Source organism: Stegodyphus dumicola, chromosome 11, assembly GCF_044657685.1.
Source record: "Stegodyphus dumicola isolate Sdum_Otavi_A_Nest chromosome 11, ASM4465768v1".
In the NCBI taxonomy this organism is placed as follows: domain Eukaryota; kingdom Metazoa; phylum Arthropoda; class Arachnida; order Araneae; family Eresidae; genus Stegodyphus; species Stegodyphus dumicola.
In genome coordinates, this window is record NC_140778.1 from 126,415,520 (window position 1) to 126,440,543 (window position 25,024).

The following is a 25,024-nucleotide window of genomic DNA, read 5'->3' on the forward strand; positions in this document are numbered from 1 at the left end:
CCATGCAATAAATAAATACAATAAATTTTTTTTTTTTTAAATTAAAATTGCCCCAATGGATTTGGGAAGGGTCAAAATAAATATTTCTGCAGACATATGACACCCAATATTTTTCATGATTACAATACTTCCTTTACTTTGTACAAGGAAGTAAAAATACAATAGTGTATAATATCCTTAATTCTAATATAAATACAATTTGAAACTTACCCCCTCCTAGAGCTATTAGCCCAATCAAAAACTTTATTGATAGCATTAACTCCTTCCCTGCCCATTGCAACCACATCACCACCACTCAAAATTGCGTAATTCATACCACAGTGCTGAGCTAACCTCTAAAAAAACAAATACATACAAAATCTACCAGAAATATTTACAAATAACAACAAAAATCACAAAGAACAAAAAAGTAACTTTTCAAAAATGCAGAGAATTAAACAAATATTGTTCATCACAATAATAAATAATAAACAAGCCAGTAAAATACAGTCAAAAGTCTTTAATCTGGACTCGTCGGGACTTCGATTCCGGATTATCGATTTTTCCGGATTATAGATCATCAGTTTAAATCTGGTAAGATGGCATGCAGAAATTATAAAATTAAAAATATGAAACCGTAATTTATAAAATAATGAGCAATTATGATCTAAAGGGTATCAAAATTTACCAAAAAAGAAGCCTAATATTTATTTGTTTACTTTATTAAACATTTCTTTCAACGCGCGGATGCGTAAAGCATACCTTACGCATAGCCGAAATTAGAAAATTGCAACCAGAAAACTATTTGATTTGTATTCGTGATATTTATAATGACGAGGAATTTGATTTAAATCATATCAAAGACGGAGTACACCGAAATTAAATACTACATTTAGTAAGGAATTATAAGCCGAATAAAATAAAAACATCTGCCCTGAAGATAACGATAGTGTTGACAAATCAACTTCCAGTTCATTGCGCGCCGCGACGTCCCCCCCCCTGCGCAGAGCAGCGTGAAATTGATAAACAGATTTCCGAACGGTTAGATAAACAAAGAATATGCCTTTATCCATTTTTTGTAGCAATTCGTTTTTTGTTTGATGGACATCGAAACATACTTTCGTTTTCTAGATCCTTTGGGAGCTCCAGCATCAGAAATTCTATTTGACATAATCGAAAGTTCAAGCTTACTTTTAGAAAATTGCTCTTACAGTCTGCAAAAAATAATAAGCCGGATCCAATTCGAAGATTAAAGAACAACGCAATCATCAACATTAATTGAAATAGATAATTAGATAATTTTAGCTTATACCGTCCGTTATATATTAAACGTGCACGCGAAAACGTATTCTGCACTTGCGCAGACGCATATGCGCAGTGATAAATGTCTTGCGCGCACGAGTAAAACGCCTATGCGCATGCGTCAATGCGACGCATGCGCAGAAAGATTTTAGCTTTGAGGTCCGGATTATAGATCATTCCGGATTATGGGTGTCCGAATTAACGACTTTTGACTGTATAAACATTTTAAAACACAAGCCCAATTCCATGTGCTCCAAAATATTCTAAATTAATTTGGGTAAATTAAATGTAAAATGAAAACTTTTAAATGTGAAATAAATCTTCTATTTCAGAGACATAAATAATAAATTTACAGTGGATATGCACCTGAATGTTTAAAAATAACACAAATTACTTCTTACCTTGACAAATAATGTCTTTCCAGTTCCAGGCGGACCATACAAGAGCATATTTCTGTACATTCCATTGTTCTTCCTAGTATTTCTGGTAGCTATTGTAATTTTACTCAGCCTTTCTTCTAATGTGGGCTAAAAATTAAATGGATGGAAAAGTGATATTTTTCTATCTTAGTTTTCAATTAGAAATGATTATTAAACTATTGAATGAAAAAAGTCAAATGCACATACAGATAAGCAGTGTCACAGCTACATTTTTTCATTAATTGTAAAGGCTATTCTAATTATTTCCTCACTTTACACAATTTAGTTCTGAAAGCTTAGTGCACATTCATAAATAAACGTGGCTCAGTGCTTGCCAGGCATTCAAACTGACCCTCTTTCCAAACTCATAAAGATGCCTTTCAGAGGCTTTCATACAGATATTACCCAGACTGGTTAGTCTACTGTTTTTAAGTCACCAACAAGAAAAGGTACAGCATAGATGGCTAAACCTCAATATTTAATTTTCAGCACATAATTTATGTAACACAATATTAAATATTCAAATGCAAATGCATGAAACTTGAAATGATACATGTCACTCTAGAATTTGTAAATGATAACCTCATCTTAATAAAGCTTAAATTCTTTTCATTCCTCAGACAAATAATATCAGTTACACACAGCTTTATCTGCTTCATGTATTTCCCATTAAAAATATATTAATTAATACAAAAGTTATTTTAAAATTAAAAATAGTGGATTCATTTTATTAAGCACTATTATTAATTAAAAAACACAAGAACAGCTATGAATTTTGTAATGTGGGACTGCCAAACGTAAGTTATATTATCAGTATTTAACGCAGGATTGCCAAACCAAATGAAAATACATTCAATGAGTTTAACACAAGAAAGCAAACTTTTAAAAGTTATTGAAACAGTAACATATTATATATAGACAGCAACAAATACAGAAAATAAAGCTTTTCTATAATATCCTCACTACCATTGTTTTTTTTTTCACTAAATTGTATAAAAATAATATTTTTTTAACATTAATTAAATCAAGATATTTGACTCATTTAAATCAGGTCTTTTTTATTAGCTCAAAAGGGATGTTAGTCCCAAATGAGATATTAATCTTAAATGGTTTTTGCGTTGAATCACAATAAACAATGCCTCACTTTACAAATTTTTGCGACCAAATATTATCACTCTGCATTATATTTAGAGAAATTAAATAATGAAAAATCTGGATGAATGTACGTGTGTTTCTCACACTATAAAAAATTAATTATAAATAGAGGCATCACATTTTGAATAACGTAATCCTCCTCTCAAACATGGGCACCTGGAAGTCTGAACTTTGAATTTGTTTTATAATCTATTTAATATTTTGTAAAACTTTAATAAATTTTTCATTAGCAAACTAAACGATTTCAAAGTGAGCACTGGCTATACTGTACAGAAAAAAAAATTATCTTTTGCAGACAAGACCATCTATTGGAAATTCTTTTTAAATATTTTATGATTTTGCTGTTGAATCGAATTTTATGTTTCATAAGGGGCGAGAGCCTGGTATTTAAGAAATAAAGTAAACACACAAAATGTTAATAATAAAAAGAAAAAAAAGTTCCATAAAGACATATTAGTAAGAAAACTGAACAATTGATTTACAGAAAAATGAATGCCAAAGTTTAATGCTGAATCGGGAGTTCTAAATATATACTGCTCTGCAGCTTTTAAAATTTTTGTAACTTTGCTGTTGAATTGTATACGACACAAGCGCAAAGAAATTTATGCTTAAGAATAAAGAAAAAAAGAAAAGAAAGGGAGACGGTTACTAAGAATGAATTTAACAGCAGACTGGTAGACTGGAAACTCAGTAATAGCAAAACAATCCCTATTAAACCCTTTTGAGTGACCCTTCAAATCTGAAACCTTTTAATCTTTTTGCATTTATAATTGCTTTATTTTTAATTTTAAACTGACTTTTTCAAATAAATTTTATAAAAATTTATTTTTTTAAGCCTGTTAATTAACAGCAATTTTAGTTATATTAATCTATTACTAAAGCTACTGCCACAAGCTTAATTAATATCATTAAATTGATACTCAACCCTTCATGGTGACTGAAACTGATGGCAAAATGTACAGAGTCGAACAATGCAGATGAAAAATTACCTGAAAACCTATATACACATTCATCACATTTAATTCTTATTTTTAATTCAAAAATAAAATATTAATAATAATAATTTCCTAGTAGAGATTTGGATAACAGTACAAGTTTCAGAAATTTTTCTTCAAGTCATAAATTGATTTTAACTTATTGTTCGCCAAACTGAACTCTAGAACCATTCAATTCTATCATGTAAAAATTATATAGCTTTTCCATTTTACCAGGTAATGTGCAACATAAAATACGCAATTTTCGAATAAGTAAAATTTTTATTGTAATTGATGATTTTCTGTAAGAACCCATTGTTTAAAACTGTGACTTAAATTACTAATTTCAATCAATTTAAAACAGCTAACAGTCTGCTTATAATTTAGATTACTCTTTTCAAAGAAGATGAAAACCAACGAGAATGACTATATAATAAATATGAGCAATTTAATTCTATGCAGAAATTATTTTCCAGTAACATAAAAATAAAAATTGTGGTTCACTCACAGGAAGACATCAGATTTTCTTACAATAATCAAAGTTCTTATACAGGATGGGCCAAAGAAGACCTACTAACCCTTTGACGTGCACAATATTATTTTTATAATTTTTTTAACTAAAAACTCTAGAAATTGAATATTATGAACCTAGAGACAAATAATATATGAATTTAAAAAAAATCTACTCTTGCCTATTGTTTTGTGGGTGGTGGTCGCACTGTGAAACCACCCAGCGTCTAGGACTTTGAAACTTACCTAGGTAGTAGGAGAAAAAACTTACCTTTTTCCGTGCATGTTTCCAATAAATGGCGAAATTTACGAATTTAAAAAAAAAATGCATGTAAGAATTGCATAATATATATATTTTTTACATTATTTTATGAACTAAATCGTCAGAAGAAATTAAAAAATAAACATTGATGTAATTTTTCTATAGCAGTGAAAGTATAAGTACCTACATAATAAGGATGTTGGTACATGCATAGACCCACATTGCACATTTCGCACATGCATCTTCTTCTATGATGTTTCTTCCTTGTGCTACAAAATGTACACTGATTGGATCTAAATTTCTCTGGTATATGTCCAGCGTTATTTAGTTTCTTTTCATCTGACACATGAAATTTCTTTCTTTCTTTCTTTTTTTTTTTTTTTTTGTTAATGCGGGAGGGGGCTTTGGTACGGATCATTCGTTTCCCATTCATACTTATTTTATTCGTATTTCGTCTCAAAATATTCAGAAAGTATTTTTAATTTAAATAAAACTTTACGCAATTTCTATTTTTGATTTACAGCAAAGTATATTTACATTAAATTTAAACCACAGGAAATAATTTATAAAATCTAGCTTGGAGAGCAAGTGTGTTGAGGTCAGAGAAAAGTCTCTGGAAAAGAAAGACCTTTTTACTGGGCAGGTGCATGTACTGTTTAGTAATAAAATAACTCTGTGATTTCAAAACTCCTTATTTATATTCGGGTAAAAATAAACATCCCTATTTGAGAAGCAAGCAAACGCCATTGTGAAGAGCAGTCGTTTCAAGGTGCGACCACCGAGCCTCTAGAGCATTGTGACACAATGCTCTAGAGGGGCAGTAGTCGCGCCCTGAAACCATAAAGCAGATGCCATACATATAGAGGGTTTTTTTTTTTATATATATGCAGTTTAATTACTGCTATTTTTTATTGTTTATGATAGAAATCATGATGTGCAATGAATAACTTTTGAAATTTTAAGTTATTTAAATTAATAAAGGGAAGTTATTTTGTCTCACAGAAAACAAATTTTAAAAGGCATCCGATTTGAAGTACTAAGACCTAAAACATGTATGATTGTGTAGTCATTTTGTGTTATTTAGAGGTAAAATATCAGTAATCAATAGATTTTCACTCAAAAATTTCAGAAGGAAGAGGAGAAAAAAATTCGAAAATTGGTGATTTCAAGGAGCGACCGCGTCAAAGGGTTAATATTAAAAACTAATAACTCTTGTAATAATCATTTATTTTGATTGATTTTTTATACATTAAATATATTTTATGGAAATTATGTACGAAATATGGACATCAGACAAATGCCCACCATTTTTCTTGATACAGAGATTGGCTCTTTTTAACGCGTTTTCCATTACACTGCGTAATGTTTCTGGTTAAAGGCTCAGTATTTTGTCTCGAATATTCTGCTTCAGCTAGTATATTATATTTTAATAGTCTCTGGTATATTAACATATTTGTCTTTTAAATATCCCCATAAAAAAAAAAGGATTCTACTCCGCCATTGGCCGCAAAAAGTTTTCAATCATTGTTTTGTAAGAAGCTCCAGAAATCGTTTTCGACTCCTCATTCTCGAAGAAATATAGGCCGATCGATAACTCTATTGGTCATAACACTGCGCCAAACAGTACACTTGAATTAAAATATTGCTGACATTTACGCTGCATCATAACAATTGATCGTTGACAAGAATAGAAAAAATTCGATAATTTTAACGCGTTGTTTTGTACTGTACGGTTCCATAATAAATTTCCAAGAATTCAATTATAACCTACAAAAAGTAAAAAATAATTATATCAAAAAATAGAAAAGTTATTTGTGTTTAACATAGGTAGGTCTTATTTGGCCCATCCTGTACTTGTAGCTTACATATTAAAGAATATTACAGAAATAGCTATTAATCATTCACAAATAAGTACTTTATTTTTCATATATATATATATTCCTCATATTAAAGAACAACTGAAACAAACAATTACACATACACTATATAATATAATTATCTTCTACATTTAGGTGCAGTTCTCAAATTCTATGATAACTCCACTTACACTGAGAATCACACCTTGCAAGACATCTTTAGGTTTACTCATTAACCTTTTCTGTGTCTTTATTGGATGCTTGAAGGCTTCAGCAAGAGTAAGACGAGAAGTTTCTTTTACTAAAGTTGGTTTCCCTAGATGAGCTTCCACATACCTAGCTACTACTCCTGTTCCTTGTTTCACAGAATAATAACCAAGTGCAAGCATTGTCAACCCAGCAACCTAAATATAATAAAACATTAAAAAAAAAAATAGTTAACATTATTGTAATAAAATCAGAATTTAAACAAAATGGCTTACTTAGGTTTCTAAACCTAAATTAATTTCTTGATGCTGAAATATGAAATTTTTATTACCAGTTCAAGGGTACTCAAGTATAGAGAACAATATTTTTACAAAAATGAATTTAAAATTTTTGTTCAAAAGAGAACAATATTTTTACAAAAATGAATTTAAAATTTTTGTTCAAAGTTTAATATTAATTATGATTGCTCGAAAATAATTAAACACAAAAGTAAAGTTTGTATGCAATAAATAATTGTTTCCTAAGAACAAAAATTTTAATAACTATACTAAAATTAATATTCAGCAATTACAAATATGCTTTTCCTATCACACATATTATCATATTTTACATAACTTTACATTTCATTTAAACATTTTTTTTCAACAGCACACATATGTTTAATGCGTTCCTCTCAGGATGGAGGAGAGTTGAAAGGAATGCTCCCACAGGGCAGGGTGGTTTTGTGTCAGTAAGCCTAATTTAAAAAAAAAAGGCTAAGTTATAACGTCATAATTTTTTTACTGTTTTTTACGTCATAATTTACTGTTTTAGATTATTACTTAAACTATCATATACGTTAAAATTAGAATTTAATAGTTTTTTTTTTTTACTTAAAAATATATTAAAAAACTGCTTACATTAAAAATAATTTTAGAATGAGCTATTCAAATTCATCTGAAGTTTTAATTGACAAAACACATTTAGAAACTTCAAAATTAATTAAAAAGAAATACAAGAAAGACTATTCACATGAAGAAGCAACAAAATCTTTCATGGGAAGTGGAAGGCAGGCACGCAGACAGCTCAATTTCTGAAAAATGCTCGTATCAGAATCATTAGAAAAATCACTTTAGAAAATGAATCATCACTCTCAACCATGTCATTAATTGGTTCATTTACTATGCCAGTATATCTTTTCTCTGATACATGGTCCTTTCTCTCCATAATAAACTGGAGTCAAGGCTTTCCAAAATAAAAAGGGGAGAAAGCGAAATACATACAAAGGCAATGCAAAGCATAACAGAATATCCCCTGGTAACCCTAAAAGATGCCCCAAAGTAAAGAAAAAAATAAAGGCATTTTGAGTAGAAAGTCAAATCTACACGAATCTATCCTATGAACATGCAATGCCATTTTGTGGCAAAAGTTATAATTTTTAAAAGTTCTAAGACACTGGCACAAATGTGTGAATGGCTAGGAGGTGAATGAGAAAACACCCTGGCAGGCCAAAGTGCCCGCCGGGAAATGACTGTATTTCTTGCTATCACACATGTGAGACAATTGCTGTGAAAGGGTTAAAGCACATATTATTTTTACAGATGTAACACAAAGGACATTCTGAACCTAGCTTCAAATAAAAAAAAAAAAATTCAAAAATTTAAGCATTTAAAGTAAAAAAAAAAAAAAAAAAATGTTTACAGTTATCCTATGTTCTACTTACTTTTTATCAGTAGCTGAATATGAAAAATGTATTTTATAGTATGAAAAAAAAACTATGTTCTGATAACTATTCAAATACTAAAATGACTAGACTGCAAGGAAAGAAAAAAAAGGGGGGATCCCGATCGAAACCCTTGTTCAAATAAAGCATCCTAACACTATAGGAAAAGGTTTATAAATAGTTCAGATATATAGCCTTGATACTTCTGTTTCAGCAATTTAAAGATTCCAATATATAAAATCTTTTTAATTCACAAAAGTGCAGAAGATTACAGTTTACGCTTACTGTAATCTGCTATGTTACTATCAATTACAGTCCAGTGTAAGTTATTTATATTACAACACAACACAAGTAGTTAGTTGAACTTTAATACTGCAATCTAGAAAAACATTTTAAGAAATTAGGATTTTTTTTACAGAAATCATGAGTTTTTTTATCTTTACATTCTAGAACTGGTACAGAAAACTTAAACTAATTATGTCTCACTTCAATACAAAATCCTAGCAAGGATATGAAGATACAGCACTATCATTCTCAGATTAATTTGAAAATAAAATTAATAATCAGATCAAGTGGAATACCTCTACCAATCACTTGATGCCTGCCACAGAGCAGATGTTTAATAAAATTTAATTACACCTTTAATAAAAACGCTTTTCTACGGCTACCTGAAATAGTCATAAAAAAAGATATATATAATGATTTTAAAGAGTCCAGGTAGTTTAATTTTACAGGTTCAGCTAGTAATTTATATTGATAAATTTAATATATTTTAAATCATTTATTTTGTTAATCAATAACAGACAGACAAAGTTTGAAATAAAAATACCTTATGCTTCGCCCAAACTGGTTCATGAAATATGAAAATATTTTATTTTGGGCAGTGGCAACACATTTCTTTCAAATCGTTGAGTTTTCCGATTAAATTTAAAACATAAATATCTTACGCTCTACAGAGTAGCAATACATTGCTTTTTAACTGTCGTGTTTGTTAATCAAGAATTCATTAAACTCCCACAAAATGTAAAATAAATAAAGAACAAATCTGAAATACAAAATTCAGATCTCAAAGTGCACATATTCAGGTGGACTATATGTGTTCAAAATTTGGTGGCTTTAGAGGCCACTATTTTTCGGAAATGCAAGGAACATATATATATATATAGAGAGAGAGAGATAATTCTTCATTACTTTCCAACAACAACAACAACAACAACAACAAAAAAAAAAAAAAAAAACAAAAAAAAAAAAAGACTTAACAACATATACAAAAATAAAAGATAGAAGGTTCTTTCTGATTATCTGTACCCCTAAAATATTCATAAGGTTTGCTGGCAAAATATGCAACTTATAACATCAAAAAAAAAAAAAAAAGTATTTACGTAAACAACTTAGGTATGCATTCAATTCTGTCTTCAAATTCAACAGCCATTTTTCCACTTAGCATTGTTCTTGTTGCATTTGAGTACATTCCCATCCCTTCTAAGGCATCACAATGGGACTGTCGAGTTTGCCAGCTGCTGAAAAAGAATGTGTTGCATTATGTCAGAAATACGACATTTTGTTCAACAACAGCGAATGCAAAAATTTGCATTCCATGCAGTCGTACTTCTTAAGCAATTGAATTTTATGGATCAAAGTTTGTTTGTGATTCCAAATTTGTATAATTCTCTCATGTTTTTGAAGCTAGAACAGAACGCTGTGTACACAAGAAGAGTTAAATTTAAAAAAAAAAAAAAAAAGAGAGAGAGAGAGAGAGAGAGACACTTTTTATTTTGTTAATTGGTTACTGTAGTGTGTTGCCATTTTTGAAAATGATTGTTGTCTTTTGCATCTTAACTTGGTGAAAATTAAAGCACTGATGGTTGGCAATTTTTCAGGAGGAAAATGTGGATAATCAGAAAGTACCAAACAAAATATACCTATTCAAATAGAGAAAATAGTAGCTTACAGATGCTGTGACTTTGCTCCAATCACTGATAAATGCATTGAAACCAGAACCTAAAATAGATCCAGCTGTCCTAAAATTAAATGCATGCAATTAAGTTCCATACATTGAGTTACACAATCCAGAAAGTACCTTAAGATAATAAGAATTGCATTAAAAAAAAGGAGAAAAGTTTCTTTTTGAATACTGAAGATCTCTTTAATTTGTTTCCCTCTTAAAATATTAGCTTACTTTAATCATATAAAACTATAAATCCTATTCTTTTACATATATCTGATATGCCCACTAATGGTTCAAAGAATAAGACCACCAAACAGAGCTTTAAAGCCTGGTAAACATATTGGCTGCATTAGTTTTCATGATTTTTCACTATGCATAACATAAATACAATACAGTTTCTTTAAAACATGCATCCAATTTCACACTGATATCTTTCATATGCTTTGCCATTTTTCAATTAAAAAATACATGTTTTAGACAAAAATATATTTCTTTTAAAAGTAAATTTGCAAATCAGCAATTTTGATTCCAGATGGGTTGTATAATAGGGGGACCAGAAAGTAATGTCATTTCTTTCATGTTGACAACATCATGCTAAGGGGGTGAAGTTGAAGCAAATCCATGTCAAACAGTCTTAACCAACCTTGGTCGACCATCCAAGAACATTTAAAGCAGAATGGAAAAATAAGCAAAGCAGGTGTTTGAGTCCCCCATAATCTGTCCGAAGAAAATAAAGCAACCGATCCATCACATGCAACGTATTGCTTCAACGGCACCACACAGAACAGTTTTTTGATCATTTGATTACTGGAGACAAAAAATGGGTCCTATATGATAATCCAAAATGCAAAAGGCAGTTTTAATAGGGGTTACAAAGGGTTTACTTCCCAAAAAGGCGCTTCTGTGTGTTTGGCGGAATTTTTCATTTTGAATTGCTGAAACCTAGACAAACTGTTAATGCAGATCTTTATTGTGAACAATTGGATCGAGTGAACCAACCTTTAATCGAAAAATATCCGGCGAGTGTCAATAGAAAAGGCATCATTCTGCAACATGACAGTGCAAGATGAACACTGGAAAAAATGAATGAATTGGGATGGGAGGTGCTGCATCACCCACCATACTCGCCCGATACCGTACACTCGGATTTCCATTTATTCTGATCCCTACAATATTTTCTTAGTGCCAAAAAATTTGAATGATGTTCAAAATGCAATCTTGAGATATTTTACCCAAAAAACAATTGATTTATATAGGTCCGGGGATTGAAAATCTGCACCCTAGATGGCAAAAGGTTGTTGATAACGAGGGTGATTACAATATTGATTAAAAATAAAAACATGTTAAAAATTTATTCATGTGAATTTAATGTAAGAAAGCGACATTACTTTCCAGTCCCCTATTATAAATATCATTTATTTCCACATCTCTCATTTTCCAAATTTTAACACATTAATGACTTGCAAATCACATTCCCAGCATAGTGTTGCTTTCATAGATTGTTTGAAAAATTATTTTGACATAAAGAATGCTATTTATTATTTGAATTACCTTTTGCTTGAACTATAAATCTGGTAACATAATGCAGTAATGCTTCCCCATGGCCCTCAATTCCACATCTACGTTATTAACTTACTTTCCAGTTATTATTGTGGAAAGTTACAGTAAGTTTATATATTTATGTTGGTCTTTATTAATTTATTTCTTTACAACTCTTCGATGTTTTTAGATTAGTTTTAGTTTGAGTCTTCAAGCAGTTAGAAGAAAGATGATGAAGATAATTCCAAACAGACGGAACTGAGCTTCATAAAGATTTATGAAACTCTATAAAAAGATAAAATATGCTTTTACATGCCAAGAGGATGTGTCATCAGTCATAAAAAACATTTCTAGTAATATTTTCTGTTGAGGCAAAATTTAGCTAAGAAACAAAGAACTTTTTTATTGTCCTAATGTAGTGTATTTGTACTGGAAGTAATTAACATTATTTAGTTCATTATGCCCCATATTTATACTGTGTAAAGTTTTACCAGCTTTATCAGTCTTCTACATTCATCATATCTTCCTTTCTGCCCTACTGAAGAACAAGAAAGTGGTTCAGGTTCCACAATATGTTTACTTCTTAACTCTAATAAACACATAAACTGCTTTTTCAGTTTCTACATCTTTCAGATTACAATAGCAATATTATCACTCCAAAATTGCAAACAACCACACACCTTACATACATGTTCCATAAGGTGTGCAGCAAAGACAATTTAAATTTCTGTATCACTAAATACAACATTCAGTTGTAACTTCACACTAAATAATGAAATTTTTATACTGAATAATGGATCTGAAGTGTTACGCTAAATACAGTTATGCTGATTCCAGCCTTCAAATATGAAGAACTCCAAGTTTCTTGGAGCATGATTTCCAAAGAACTCAAAACCGATTTTAAATTCATTCTACACAATCAGGTTATTCAAATATTTATAATATAATTCTGACATAAAATATCTTAATTTAGTATTTTAAATTTTATATTATTTGACTAATTTCATTTTGCAATTTTCTTATACTTCTATACTGAGAAAATCTTGAGTACAAGAAAAAGAGCTTTAATTTATCAAAGTACTTTCAAACATAATGAAAATAAAATTGGATTTAATACACACACCTGTGTGGTGATTAGAAGTGAAAGATAATCTCAACGTAGCCTATGAGTGTTGTAAAAGGTGACAAAAATAGATACACAGTGTCCAGGATTATAGATGGGCCCCTGGGGATTTTATCGGGGGACTGGTTCTACAGTTTAGGGTTGGACATAAGGCTAACAACCTTACATAGTAAAAATCCTATTGTTATGAAATCAAAGGAATTTTCCGGACTGTCTATGCGGAGATGACTTGGAACAGATTTTACGGATCTGAAATTTGGAACTTGGAAATTGCGTTCATTTTATGGAAACAAGAGACTTTCTGTTTTAATAAAATTAATGGATAATTATGAAAATAACTTGATGGCACTTCAAAAAATGAGATGGACTGGACAGAGAATTCAGGATGGCAGAAATTACAGTATATTTTGTAAATTTGATCCTGGGAAACATGTTTGGCACGGGTTTCATTGTTCGTAAGAGGATTGGGTATATTATTATCGATTCTGAGGCAGACTGAGAAGTAGATTCTTGAATTTTAATTTAATTAATATACATGCACCAACTGAAGATAAGAATGAGAAAGATACTTTTTTTGAAAAAGTCCACCATTGTATTCTGCAAGCCCAAAACATGATATTAGGATTGTGCTGGCTGCAGATCCAAATGCCAAGATAGGAAAGGAAAATAGGTTCAGAACTACCAATGGTGGGCATAGCCTACATCACGACAATGGGCACAGATTTATACTTTTTTGCTATGGAAAATGATATGATGGTAGTTAGGACTTACTTTCCACACAAAAATATTCACAAAATGACTTGGAGATCTCCAGATTGTAATACAGTAGAATTCCAGAAATCCGCAAAGCTTGGGACCAGACAGAGGTTGTGCGGATTTTAGGATTTTGCGGATTTCAGGACAGAAAAGATAAATCATAATATTCAGACTAAATGAGCAAAATAAATAAGGCGCATTAGATACATTTAATTAAATTATTATATACATTATTGCAATAACTTATATGAATTAAATTATTATTACATATACAAATTGATTATATTATTCATTGTATTATATATACACAGCAGCGAGGTTTGCCAATTTCGCCTCATGCAAAGATTTCTGGTTTCGGATTCCGGTGTTAGAATCACTGTTGCTGTAAAATTTCAACAGCTTTTCTTTATTTTTCCGTATATCATACAGAATCGTATCGCAATTCCATACAATTCTGCTATAAACCGAGGAGTAGCACCTGTCTCCATCTTTTGCAGAATTTGCATTACCGTCAATGCAACACGTTTACGTTTTTCAATGTTGCAAGCAGTAAAATCATGAGTGCTTTTCTAATCTGTAATTGTATTAAAAGAGACTGAAATTTAAAATAGTCTTAATTTATCCACAAAATATCTGGATAAAAAAAAAGCAGCACTAAATAATCTCGTGAAATAACAAAGCTCAGAAAATACAACAACGTGAATCGTGAACTTGAAAGAAGAGTTGAGCGAATCGTCTGCTTTCTAACCTTCATGCAGATTAGAGGAGAAAAAACTTTTATCATCATGTCAATAATTTGGTATTTCCGTTATGACTCATTATTATTTGGTAATTATGATGTCATTATTCGGTAAGTATTTTTTCTTCGATATTTCGTACTCAATGTTGCGGTTTCTGGAACCTATAAACTGAATGTTTATATTTTGAGAGGCAAAGCAGATTTCAGGTCGGCGGATTTTCGGTATTTGGCTGGACTTTCAATCAGATTGATCATGTCTTAATTGACACTAGACATGCTGCAGACATATTAGATGTCTGGTCATAGAGCAAATTTTGACTCAGATAATTACGTGGTAATGATAAAGATCAGAGCAAGAATATCTAATGCCCGTAAAAATCAGGGACTGAAATTAGAGAAATTTAAATGCCTACTGTTAAGAGAAAGATATAAAGCAGAGATACCAAAATGAATTGGGAACTCAATTTAAAAACCTCAAATTGGAAGACCTGGACAAATGAGAAATGGAATCTGTTAAAAATGACTTTTATTTAAACTGGCAACAGAGTCTTAGCAAATAACGGAATGAGTGGCAGTTGGTTTGATCAAGAATGTAGGGTTAACACATACCTTAAGAAAAGGCATATAAGAATATGCTTCAAAGGAACCATACTAGATTAACTGTGATGAATATAAATGTACTAGAAAAAATGAAAAAAAAAAAAAAAAAAGGTCTACCATGTTAAAAAAAAAAGGGGGGGGGGGACTTTTTATGAAAATCTTCTAAAGCCTCATTCACAAGAGCAGATTCAACCGGTAGTGAAAACCGGTTCTTCCAACGTGTCCCGCTCACATGGGACAAGCATTAACTGCCTCGCCGAATTGGAGGTAGAACTTCGTTGAATGTTTCTTACCTCTCGGGAGCAGGGCAAATGGGGAGATTTCCTGTACTGTACTGCGCAGTTCACTTAATTTTAGTTACTGCTCGCTGGACTGTCAGCAAAACAGTCACGCTGATAGATGTCTGGGGATGCGATAGCATATCCCAAAAAATTAAATAGAACTGTACAAGATACAGAAATTAGAGACAAATGCAGACAAGGTTATCTGATGCTAGGTATTCCAGAAATATCGCTCAAATTAAATAAAAAAAATTTAAAGTTAAGACATGTGCATATCGGCTTCAACGCGACAAGGAACTCGATACCTTTCGAATGATTTTTTTAAAAAAAATTAAGCATTTTTATCTATTTTTTTATGAATATTATTAAATGGTTTTGTGAGACAAAATAATTTTAAGCTGAAAAAAAGTTTTTGCTAGTAATTTTTTTAATTTAAATTTTTGAAGAAAAATTTTACAATTAAAATGTTTTTCTTCTCTTACAATTTTCAATGTCTCCCCCAGGTTTTTTTTTGTTGTATTTATTAGAGTGTTTTTAATAACTTCAAGGAATGATTTTGCAGTTAATGAATTAGTGTCTGAGAAAAAATAAAAATATACTTTTATCTAAAATCTTTTAAAACAAATATGATCTCAGTCACATTTTCATTTCAAATAAATTTTCCTTTCAGTATTTTGCAAAACCCATCCTTGTTTCTATAAAGTATATAATTTTAAATAAGCAGTAAAAATAATAAAAAATTTAGTCCATACCTGTATATGTTTTAGGACTTTAAGTAAAAGGATTTATTGAAAAAAATGCAAAAAGTTTCTCAGTTTGCATTTGTAATTTAAAGAATACAAACTGTCTAAATAGACATTTAATCATTTCAAATCTTAAAATTTTATTACTGAATTTCAATAGACACATATGTATATAAATCAAACCTAGTGCTATTTTTCAATTGGTAAATATATACATAAATTACAAACCTTTTTTTAAAACCTTATGTGGCCAGAAAAATTGCAAAAACTCATAAAATGCAAGCAGAATTTTTTTGTACCTGTTTTTGTTTTGTAAAACACGTTCAAAACAATTTTAATACATTAATTAATTATAATATTGTTGTGTGCGTACGAGTTTGTAATAGATTGATAATAGTTCGTAAATGATTGTCATTGCACTCAAATCCGATGATAGCTTAATTAAATTTATTTTATCAACATAAACACTTCAAAGTTCTGGAATTTTCCACAGAAATACTCGTACAAGTGTTTAGAATATCACTAAGTATAATCAGTAGTTATGCTTCAATCTAATAAGAACGTTAAACACAACGGAATGCAAAGCGCATCTTAAAAGGAAGTTAACTCAGAAATATCTCCAATCTCACGCTAAACTAACAACTGGCAACAATAACAACTTATATAGCATAAATAATGTCATAAAATAGTGTGGTATAATGAGATTATTACTTTGAAACCGATGTTTCGAATTGATGCCAAGAAGAACCAATATTTCCTATTCTGCTTCATTGCATATCTTTCAAAAAAATATAAAAAATCGTCCAATTAATTTCCTTTATCCTTTTTTTTAAAATGCGAAATGTTTGTTTTATAAGCTGTGAAAATGTCGGAAGTTTGTAACTGATATATTTTTAGACATGAAATTTTAAAATTGATGGGCGTCAAAAAGTCTAAAAATATGAACGATTTTTAAAAATTCTCCCAAAATATTTTTTAAAAAAATTACGCTAAAAATTTCAGTTAATTTTTTTTCTCCACAGTGCGTTATAGTGCAAACTATAATATTCTGAGATTCTCAGTTTATTTGTTAATATTTGCAAAAAGTCTTTTCAACTTTAAATTTGAAAAAAAATCTAATCCTCTAAAAATCAAAAGCGTGACACCACATCCACAAGCAGTGTGTGTACAAAGTTTGAGTTCTATATCTTATCGGGAAGCAGTTTAAAAATCCATGACCATCTTTTAACCATAGCAACAAGCACCAAGATAACAGCTTATAAAATATAATAATAATAATTAAAAAGCGTATATTATTCAGGAACCATTACGAAAGTTGAGGTACCAGTTGCGAAAGTACAGATTACAAAATTAACAACAATAAACAACGTTAAAAATGTGTAAACAGTATTAGAAATCTGCCAATTCGGAGACGTGATTGTTCACAGAGGCTTAGGTGTAAAGGGGAAGGCAGAGGGTGGTCTTCTGAACGGGTCCTAAAGACGAAACTCTTTCATGTCTCCTTTTTCTCCTCTTGCTAACGGCAGCTGTGTGAAGGAGCGTTGCATGTGAACGGGGCTTAAGAGATGTTGAACATCTTAGAGGAGTTGGGAATACCAGAACTTTCTTTCATGAAACCAATTGTGAACAAAGGAGTTTGAAACCTAGAACAACACTTTATAGAGGGAAAGATGGTTCTGTCTTATGTGATAAGAATAGCATTCTACAGAGATGAAGGGAGCACCTGGATGAGCTGCTGAATTACGACCTGTCTATATAAAATAACAAGCAGAAACCCTTCTCTAACTATTGATCCCTTCTCTCTGGAAGAGGTAAGTTATGGTATAAAGAAATTAAAAAACAATAAATCTGAGCCAGAAAGCATTCTTTCAAAGCTATTAAAAGCTGTGGTACCTAATTGTATTTTACTAATCAAGGACTTAATTCAGCTCATCTGGTGTTATGAAATACTCCCAATAGAATGGAAACTTAGTATTGTTTGTTTGATACACAAAAATGAAGATGTGCTTGATTGCAGTAATTATAGAGGAATTAGGCTTCTGCGCACATCCTATAAAATATTTTAAACTATTCTTTTTAACAGAATTTTACCTTATGTTGATAATGCAAATTGTGATTATTAATACGGCTTCAGGAAGAGAAGATCGACTATTGAGCAGACTTTCATCCTAAGGCAGTTTTTTGAAAAAATACTGAGAATTGAGTATTGAAACACAATCTTTTTATTGATTTAAGAATTGCATATGATTACATTAATAGGGAAATACTCACTGAGGCCATGCGTGAACTTAATATTCCCCCCCCCCAAAAAAAACATGTTGCACTCATGGCTTTCACTCTTAAGAAAACCAAGATACAAATTTGTTTACAAGGTGACCTTATAGAACAACTCGAGGTCAACTGTTTAATATTGCCCTTACAATACTTTAGAGATTCTAGAATCAATACTAGATGAAATATATTTAATAAGATGATTCAATTACTGGCTTACACAGATGACATTTGTATTGTTGCCCATATTGTTCCAGCTCTTAAACAAGCAGTCATGGCTTTGGAAAAAAGTTATTTTTTCTGTAAACAAAAATAAAACTAAATGCATGTCTTGTTTAAAATCTTATTTACCATTTAGTCATTTAGAAATTAGTAACTATAGATCTGAAAAAGTCTAGAGTTTCACTTATCTGGAAGTGGAGATGAACTGTAAAGTGATTTAGAAATTAGTAACTATAGATTTGAAAAAGCCTAGAGTTTCACTTATCTGGGATCGGAGATGAACTGTAAAAATGAGACAATTTCAGAAATATTTGAAAGAATCTCTGCTGCAAATATATGTTTTTATTGCCTGAAAAGCTATTTAAAATCCAGCTTTCTCAAGTTAAGGACTAAATTACTTCTTTACAACAGTCTTATGAGATCTGGTCTAACTTATGCATTGGAAGCTTGGATGCTGAATTTACATGATGAGGAAGCTCTGGGGATTTTTTAGAGAAGGATATTGCATTAGTGGGGTTTGTGTGTATGGATCATGGAGAAGATCTAATTTAGAGCTATACAAGGTTTATAGACAACCTGATGTAGTAAAAATTTTCAAACTACAGAAACTTAAATAGGCTGGTCATCTGGCCAGAATGCATAAATATCAGTGTTGTAAGAAAATCTTTCTGGCAAAACCCGTGGGAACCAGACCTTAGGCTAGATCCCCAGTGAGATGGGTCGATTGCGTGTTGATCCGAGTGAGATGGATCGATTGTGTTAAATGACCTAAACATTCTAAAGCTCAATAATTGGAAAACAGTTGCCCAAAGCAGAGGTGCTGGAGAACGCCAGGGCTCATCCTGGGCTGTTGAGCCAATGAAGAAGATGAATTAATGCACATATATGTGGATAGATTTAGTAATGTACCATATATAGATATGAACAAAATTAAATCCAAATATTTACTGATTAAGAATTTGTTGCATCTTTAACAGATGTCTACAGTAGATTAAGATAATCCAGATAAATTTAATTTAATAAGAAAAATTATGCTAAAAATCGGTAGATTGGTGGGGGGGAGGAATGAAATTTGTATAATAAGTTTAATAAATTTAAAAAATATAATTTTCTGTTAAAAAATATTTCCCTAATTAAGGCTAAAAATAAAAACAGGAAATTTGGAAATCTACCAGGAGATGTGATGAAAAACTAAATCGGGACAATTTGCTGCAGTTATATTTTTATACTGAATATATATATATATATATAAACAATAAATGCTTACTTTATTGATTCTAATACAGTTATTCTTTTTTCAGCTGCTTTTAAGCGAATTTGTTCTAAATATAAATCTTGATTTTCTCTGTCAACTTTTGCTTTTGCTCGCATTTCTGCTTCAATTTTCTTTACGTCTATTTGATTGCGGATTTCCATCTCTCTTTCCAGTGTGGCTAAAAAAAGGAGAAGGAAACCAACAAAATTTCATAAAATAACATTTCTATATTAATAATCTTCAAATTATATTACATTAACCAATATTACCAAAATTAAAGCATAATCATCTGAGCTGTATGGCTACTGCATCACAGTAAACCATGTTTGAATGCCAAACTATTTAACTTTGAAACATTAATCGCATATCCTGAATGAGATGTTCAATAAAATTCAGTTTCAATAATTTTTTAAATGCATACTGAAATTTTTACTAACACACTAACATTAAAAATTTGATTCTTTTTGAAATTTGCACTGAAGATTTTACAAAAATCACTCACACTGACAAAATGAAAATTTTTCTGACATTTTTTTTATATGTAAAAAGATAATTTGACAAAATTATGCACACTGTAAGAATGCAAATTTTTCTCATATCCCACGAAACAAATTTTAATTCCTTTACTGCAAAATAAAGATTAAGCATTTTTTTGCCAGAAGACTATGAATAGGAATAATTAAGTAACTGTTAATTTCTCAATAAATTTCCTTTTATAATAAACAACGCTCTTCTTCTTATAATAAAGTGATCATACCTCTCCGCATTGCTTCTTGTTTAGCCACGGATTCCTCTTGCTTTCTTATATTCTCTTCATTAGCTTTTTGCTAAAAATTTTTTAAATGTAAATCATATGCATATCATATAATAACAAAATCATTTTTAATAATAAATTTTATTTGACTATTTATTGCAAATTACAAAATTAAAGTTTTTCTAGAAATAAATAAATATTTATCAAAATGAAACCAACAATTTAATATGTAATTAACTGGTAAAAGATTATATATATCTCTAAGATATTTTGAATTAATTAAATTATTCATTAAAATAATGGCAGGCAAACATTAAGAACAGACTTAATAATTTCCACTGCATGACAGTTCTAGAGAATAAATTCATCTTTATAGTTAAGGTGCACAGAGAAATTAATTAAAATTTTGAAATAACTGAAATATTTACATTATAAAAATTACATTTTATAATTTAAATTTGATTATTAACTATAAATTACACTTACATTACAAATTTACCTTATTAAGATACTTTCTTGTTAAGGTAGCCACTATTTTTACTCGATAAAAATGGCATACTTAATTGCCAAATTTGATCATATATAATCATATTACCATATATGGTGGCTGTTAAACAAAGAACAAAATTTCATTATAAATTACCTTACTTATAATTAAGATACTTCCTTGATAAGGTAGCCACCATAATTGCTCGCTAAAAATGGCATCTTTGCAGATGAGGTTTTTTGTTGCACAGACGTCGTTATTGCGTCTTTCTTAGGTTATAATTCAATTGTAAAAGCATCGTATCACGACGCTTAAATGTTTGCAGAATTCGACCTTTTTGCAACAGTTGTGAAAACGTCATTAGGACGTCCTTGTGTTGCATATTGATTTATGTACAAAAATAAGCTTAATAATTAATGTATTTTTCTTCTTTTTTAAAAATTTTATATTCTTTGTATTTTTCTAAAGTTTAAAGATTTTATCATTTCCTGAAAACTAGAAGATAATACATTTTTTTTTCCTCTTTAGAATAAATATGCATAATTAATAATAGCCTTAATTACTTTCAGTACTTTAAACTATATTTTTTAAATAACTTAAATTCCAAGTTACGATTATTGAAGATTTCATCATTTTTTCCTTAATCCTCTAGTATGTAAATGAGAGTAATTATGAAAGTGGTTATTATAAACATATAACAATAAGAGTAGATTTTAAGTAAATAAATCTCAATCAGATATAAACAAAAGTAAAACTATATATGTGGGTAAAAAAAAAAAAAAGAGCGTTTCAGATCATACCAGCGTTATCATATTTATTTCTGTTAAATCTCAAAGACAATAAAAATTGCCCGTCACGATAAATCAGGAAACATAATCGGTATTTTACCTGAACTCAAGTATAAATTTCTTCATGTTTCACAGTAAAAAATATATCCATTAACTTCTATATCTTCAAGATATGCAAATGAAAGACTGTATAAAGTAGTTAATAAATGTGATCAAAAATATTTTATATAACAATATACCTAATCTAATAATAAAAAAATTCCCATATTCATATCTAAAATGAAATAATAATCTAAGAAACAACATACACGACAGCACTATTTAAGAAAAAACATGAACTAGCATGCAACGGTTGCAAAACAGTGGAGTTTCCAGACATTTGGGTATCTTAGAGATGATATATTGCAATAGCATCCGCGAAGAGTTTGCAACATCGTTATGAAGTTGCCGTGCTACTTGGGTACATGGACCAAGTCAAAGAAGTGCGCAATGCCACGTTTGTGCAATTCTCTAATGTTTTTTAAAGTGAAAATAGATGAATACATGAATACAAAGTTTGTGCAGTTCTTTGTCTTGTTATTTTGGTTTTGCGTAGCGGCCATCTTGAAATTGTGCCTTGCTGGCCAATGGTCAATTTTCTCCAAGGGGCACCCTTAAATATATTTTTACCTTTGTATTTAATACACACTTTCCGAACTTAGCAGAAGTGAAAGCTAGCATTATGCATTATATCACCATTTCTATAAAAATGCTTAGATGTGCTGGGTGAATAAGTTATTCTGCAGTTTCAAATTGAATCATACGATAGACAGCATAATGAGAATTTCTTATCTCACTCTCGAATAGTTGTTTTATTGCACCACTTTCACGTTCCACTATAATAAATATTAACTACCCTTAGTGTCAGATTTCCCCTTTCAATTAAATATACATATATATATTTAAGACGGGCACTAGGTATTTTTGGGCTTTAGCCACTACTAAGACCAGAAGTAGTGGCCATTTCATTGTGGAGGTACCTAATAGGTGGCCATCTTTACGTCCTATGAGAAGACACACAATTTACATCCATGCCTTCTCCAGGATATGAACCTGGGCTCTTTGGTATCTTAAGCTGCTCCCCTAACTACTATAGTGTCTGGACGGCATTTAAAAAATATTCTTTTGCATCATGAGTATTTCCACAAAATTTTATGCCACTAATTATTCAAATTACTCTGAAACAAACTTTAATTATAATCATATTTATTTCAAAAACTTGTTATGATATACAAAATAGAAAAAATAGTTACACCATGTTCCTACAATATAAATTTGCAACAGTGTATCAAAAATATTTTGTGAAGCTGATTTTATTTTTACTACACTTACCTGTTGTATCAACTGATCTTCATATCTTTTCCGAGCCAAATGGTCTTGATACTGAGCTCTCTGAAATGGAAGTGAAACAAACACATTAATGCAGGAAAACCTTGAAACATAAAAATTAAGAACTAGGTATACATATTTTCTAAAGCCACTACTGTTGCAGAAATATTGGAAAACAGAAACCTAATTGAGTTGTGATGATGAAAAAATAAAACATCTATATGGAAAAATAATAATAAAATTTGCTCCTTAACATATTAGTTTTAATACTAAAATGGTAATATAATTTATACAACTACTTTTAGAATACCACATTAATCTTGCTTTTAAAGATGCCAATTTTTCTACCTTTAAAAGCAAGATTAATATTCAATTGTTTATGCTTTTTTATGTAAACTATATTTTATCATTTTAAAACACTGAAAATCATGCACTAGCAGGGCGAGAGATTGTAGGAAAGTGAGTATATATTTTAGCAACGGATAATACGTAGGTTGTTCAATAAGACTAATTTTACTGCCACAAAAAACACTCATCGGAATGTTAATTTCTGTGGCATAAAAAACGTTTGTTGTCTGTATTAACAAAAGCTACCAATAAATGATGTGTACAGGCTCATGTTCCTGAGTATCACGTGATTGAACTGAAATGTATTTGTGGGTGCCTTCGAGAGTAAATGTAGCATAGAGTGGAAGTGTGCACAGAGTGGAAAGAAAGATCAGAACAAGAAGGTGACAATTTCTTAAAATGTATCATCACAGCAGATGAAGCTTGGTTGTATCACTATGACCCAACCATGAAACAACAAAGTAGTGAATGGAAACATCTATCTTCGCCTACTCCCCAAGAAAGCAAAAACTGTGAAATCGACTGGTAAAGTTATGACTATAATTTTTTTTATTATGAAGAAATTGTATATCAACATGCTGTCGAACCCGGTAATACCGCAAACAACTCGTACTACGAACAATGGTACAGCACGTTCAAAGGAAACGTCCATTGCTCCGAAATGGCTTCCTACTGCATCATGACAATGCCCGACCACATATTGCTCATTGCGTACAAGATATTTTGCAGCAGAACAATGTAGAGATTTTATCGCACCCTCTATACAGTCCTGATCTCGCTCCATGCAATTTCTGGCTGTTTCCTGAACTTAACCATTATGAGGTAAACATTTTGCAAGCAACAAAGAATATGTAAAGGCTGCAGAGGCAGTTTGAAAAAGCTCTCAAAAAATGGACTTTTACATGTTTTTCAGAAGTGGACAGAACATTGGGATAAATGCATTGCGTGCCGAGGTAGTTATTTTGAAAAAGGCCGTGTAAATTATGACGAATAAAGGTATTCTGTATTTTTTATAATTTTAGCCTTATTACTTATTGAACAGCCCTTGTATATAAAAGACAAATCCAATGTTTAAGCTCTGAATGTTGAATGGTTAAGATCTTACGTTTAATGCACATGACATAATGTGGTCAGTGTTTTAAGTGACACAGTTTAGAGAGAAGAGGATATAACCAAATTAAAGTTAGAAATTTTGAATTTCATACTTTTTATCCTACATCCCACCCTTCAAAGAGGAAAAAGCTTGGCAACAGAAAAGCTTTTTTAGAAAAAACATTAGGGTGAGAGCAAATGAAGAGAAATTTTATACAATATGTGCTTTACTCAAGCTTTACTCAATGAGAAAGGAAATGAATTTCTTCAAGAAGTTTCACTACGCTTTATCATTTTATTTATGAACTTTCTTATATCTTAAAATACAAAATGGCACATAAAAA

At 30.5% G+C, this 25,024-nt stretch overlaps 1 protein-coding gene across 1 annotated transcript in view; it reads right to left on the reverse strand.

Annotated features, from left to right (window-relative positions):
* bor (ATPase family AAA domain containing bor) overlaps positions 1-25,024 on the reverse strand; it is a 55,848-nt gene that overhangs the window by 15,819 nt on the left and 15,005 nt on the right. The window contains exons 3-9 of the mRNA XM_035350664.2: positions 23,244-23,303; positions 20,601-20,670; positions 19,856-20,021; positions 10,318-10,387; positions 6,649-6,861; positions 1,683-1,808; positions 211-335 (exon numbers count right to left, since the gene is read on the reverse strand). Of these exons, the coding sequence (XP_035206555.1) occupies positions 211-335; positions 1,683-1,808; positions 6,649-6,861; positions 10,318-10,387; positions 19,856-20,021; positions 20,601-20,670; positions 23,244-23,303 (830 nt within the window). The remainder of the gene's footprint in view (positions 1-210; positions 336-1,682; positions 1,809-6,648; positions 6,862-10,317; positions 10,388-19,855; positions 20,022-20,600; positions 20,671-23,243; positions 23,304-25,024) is intronic.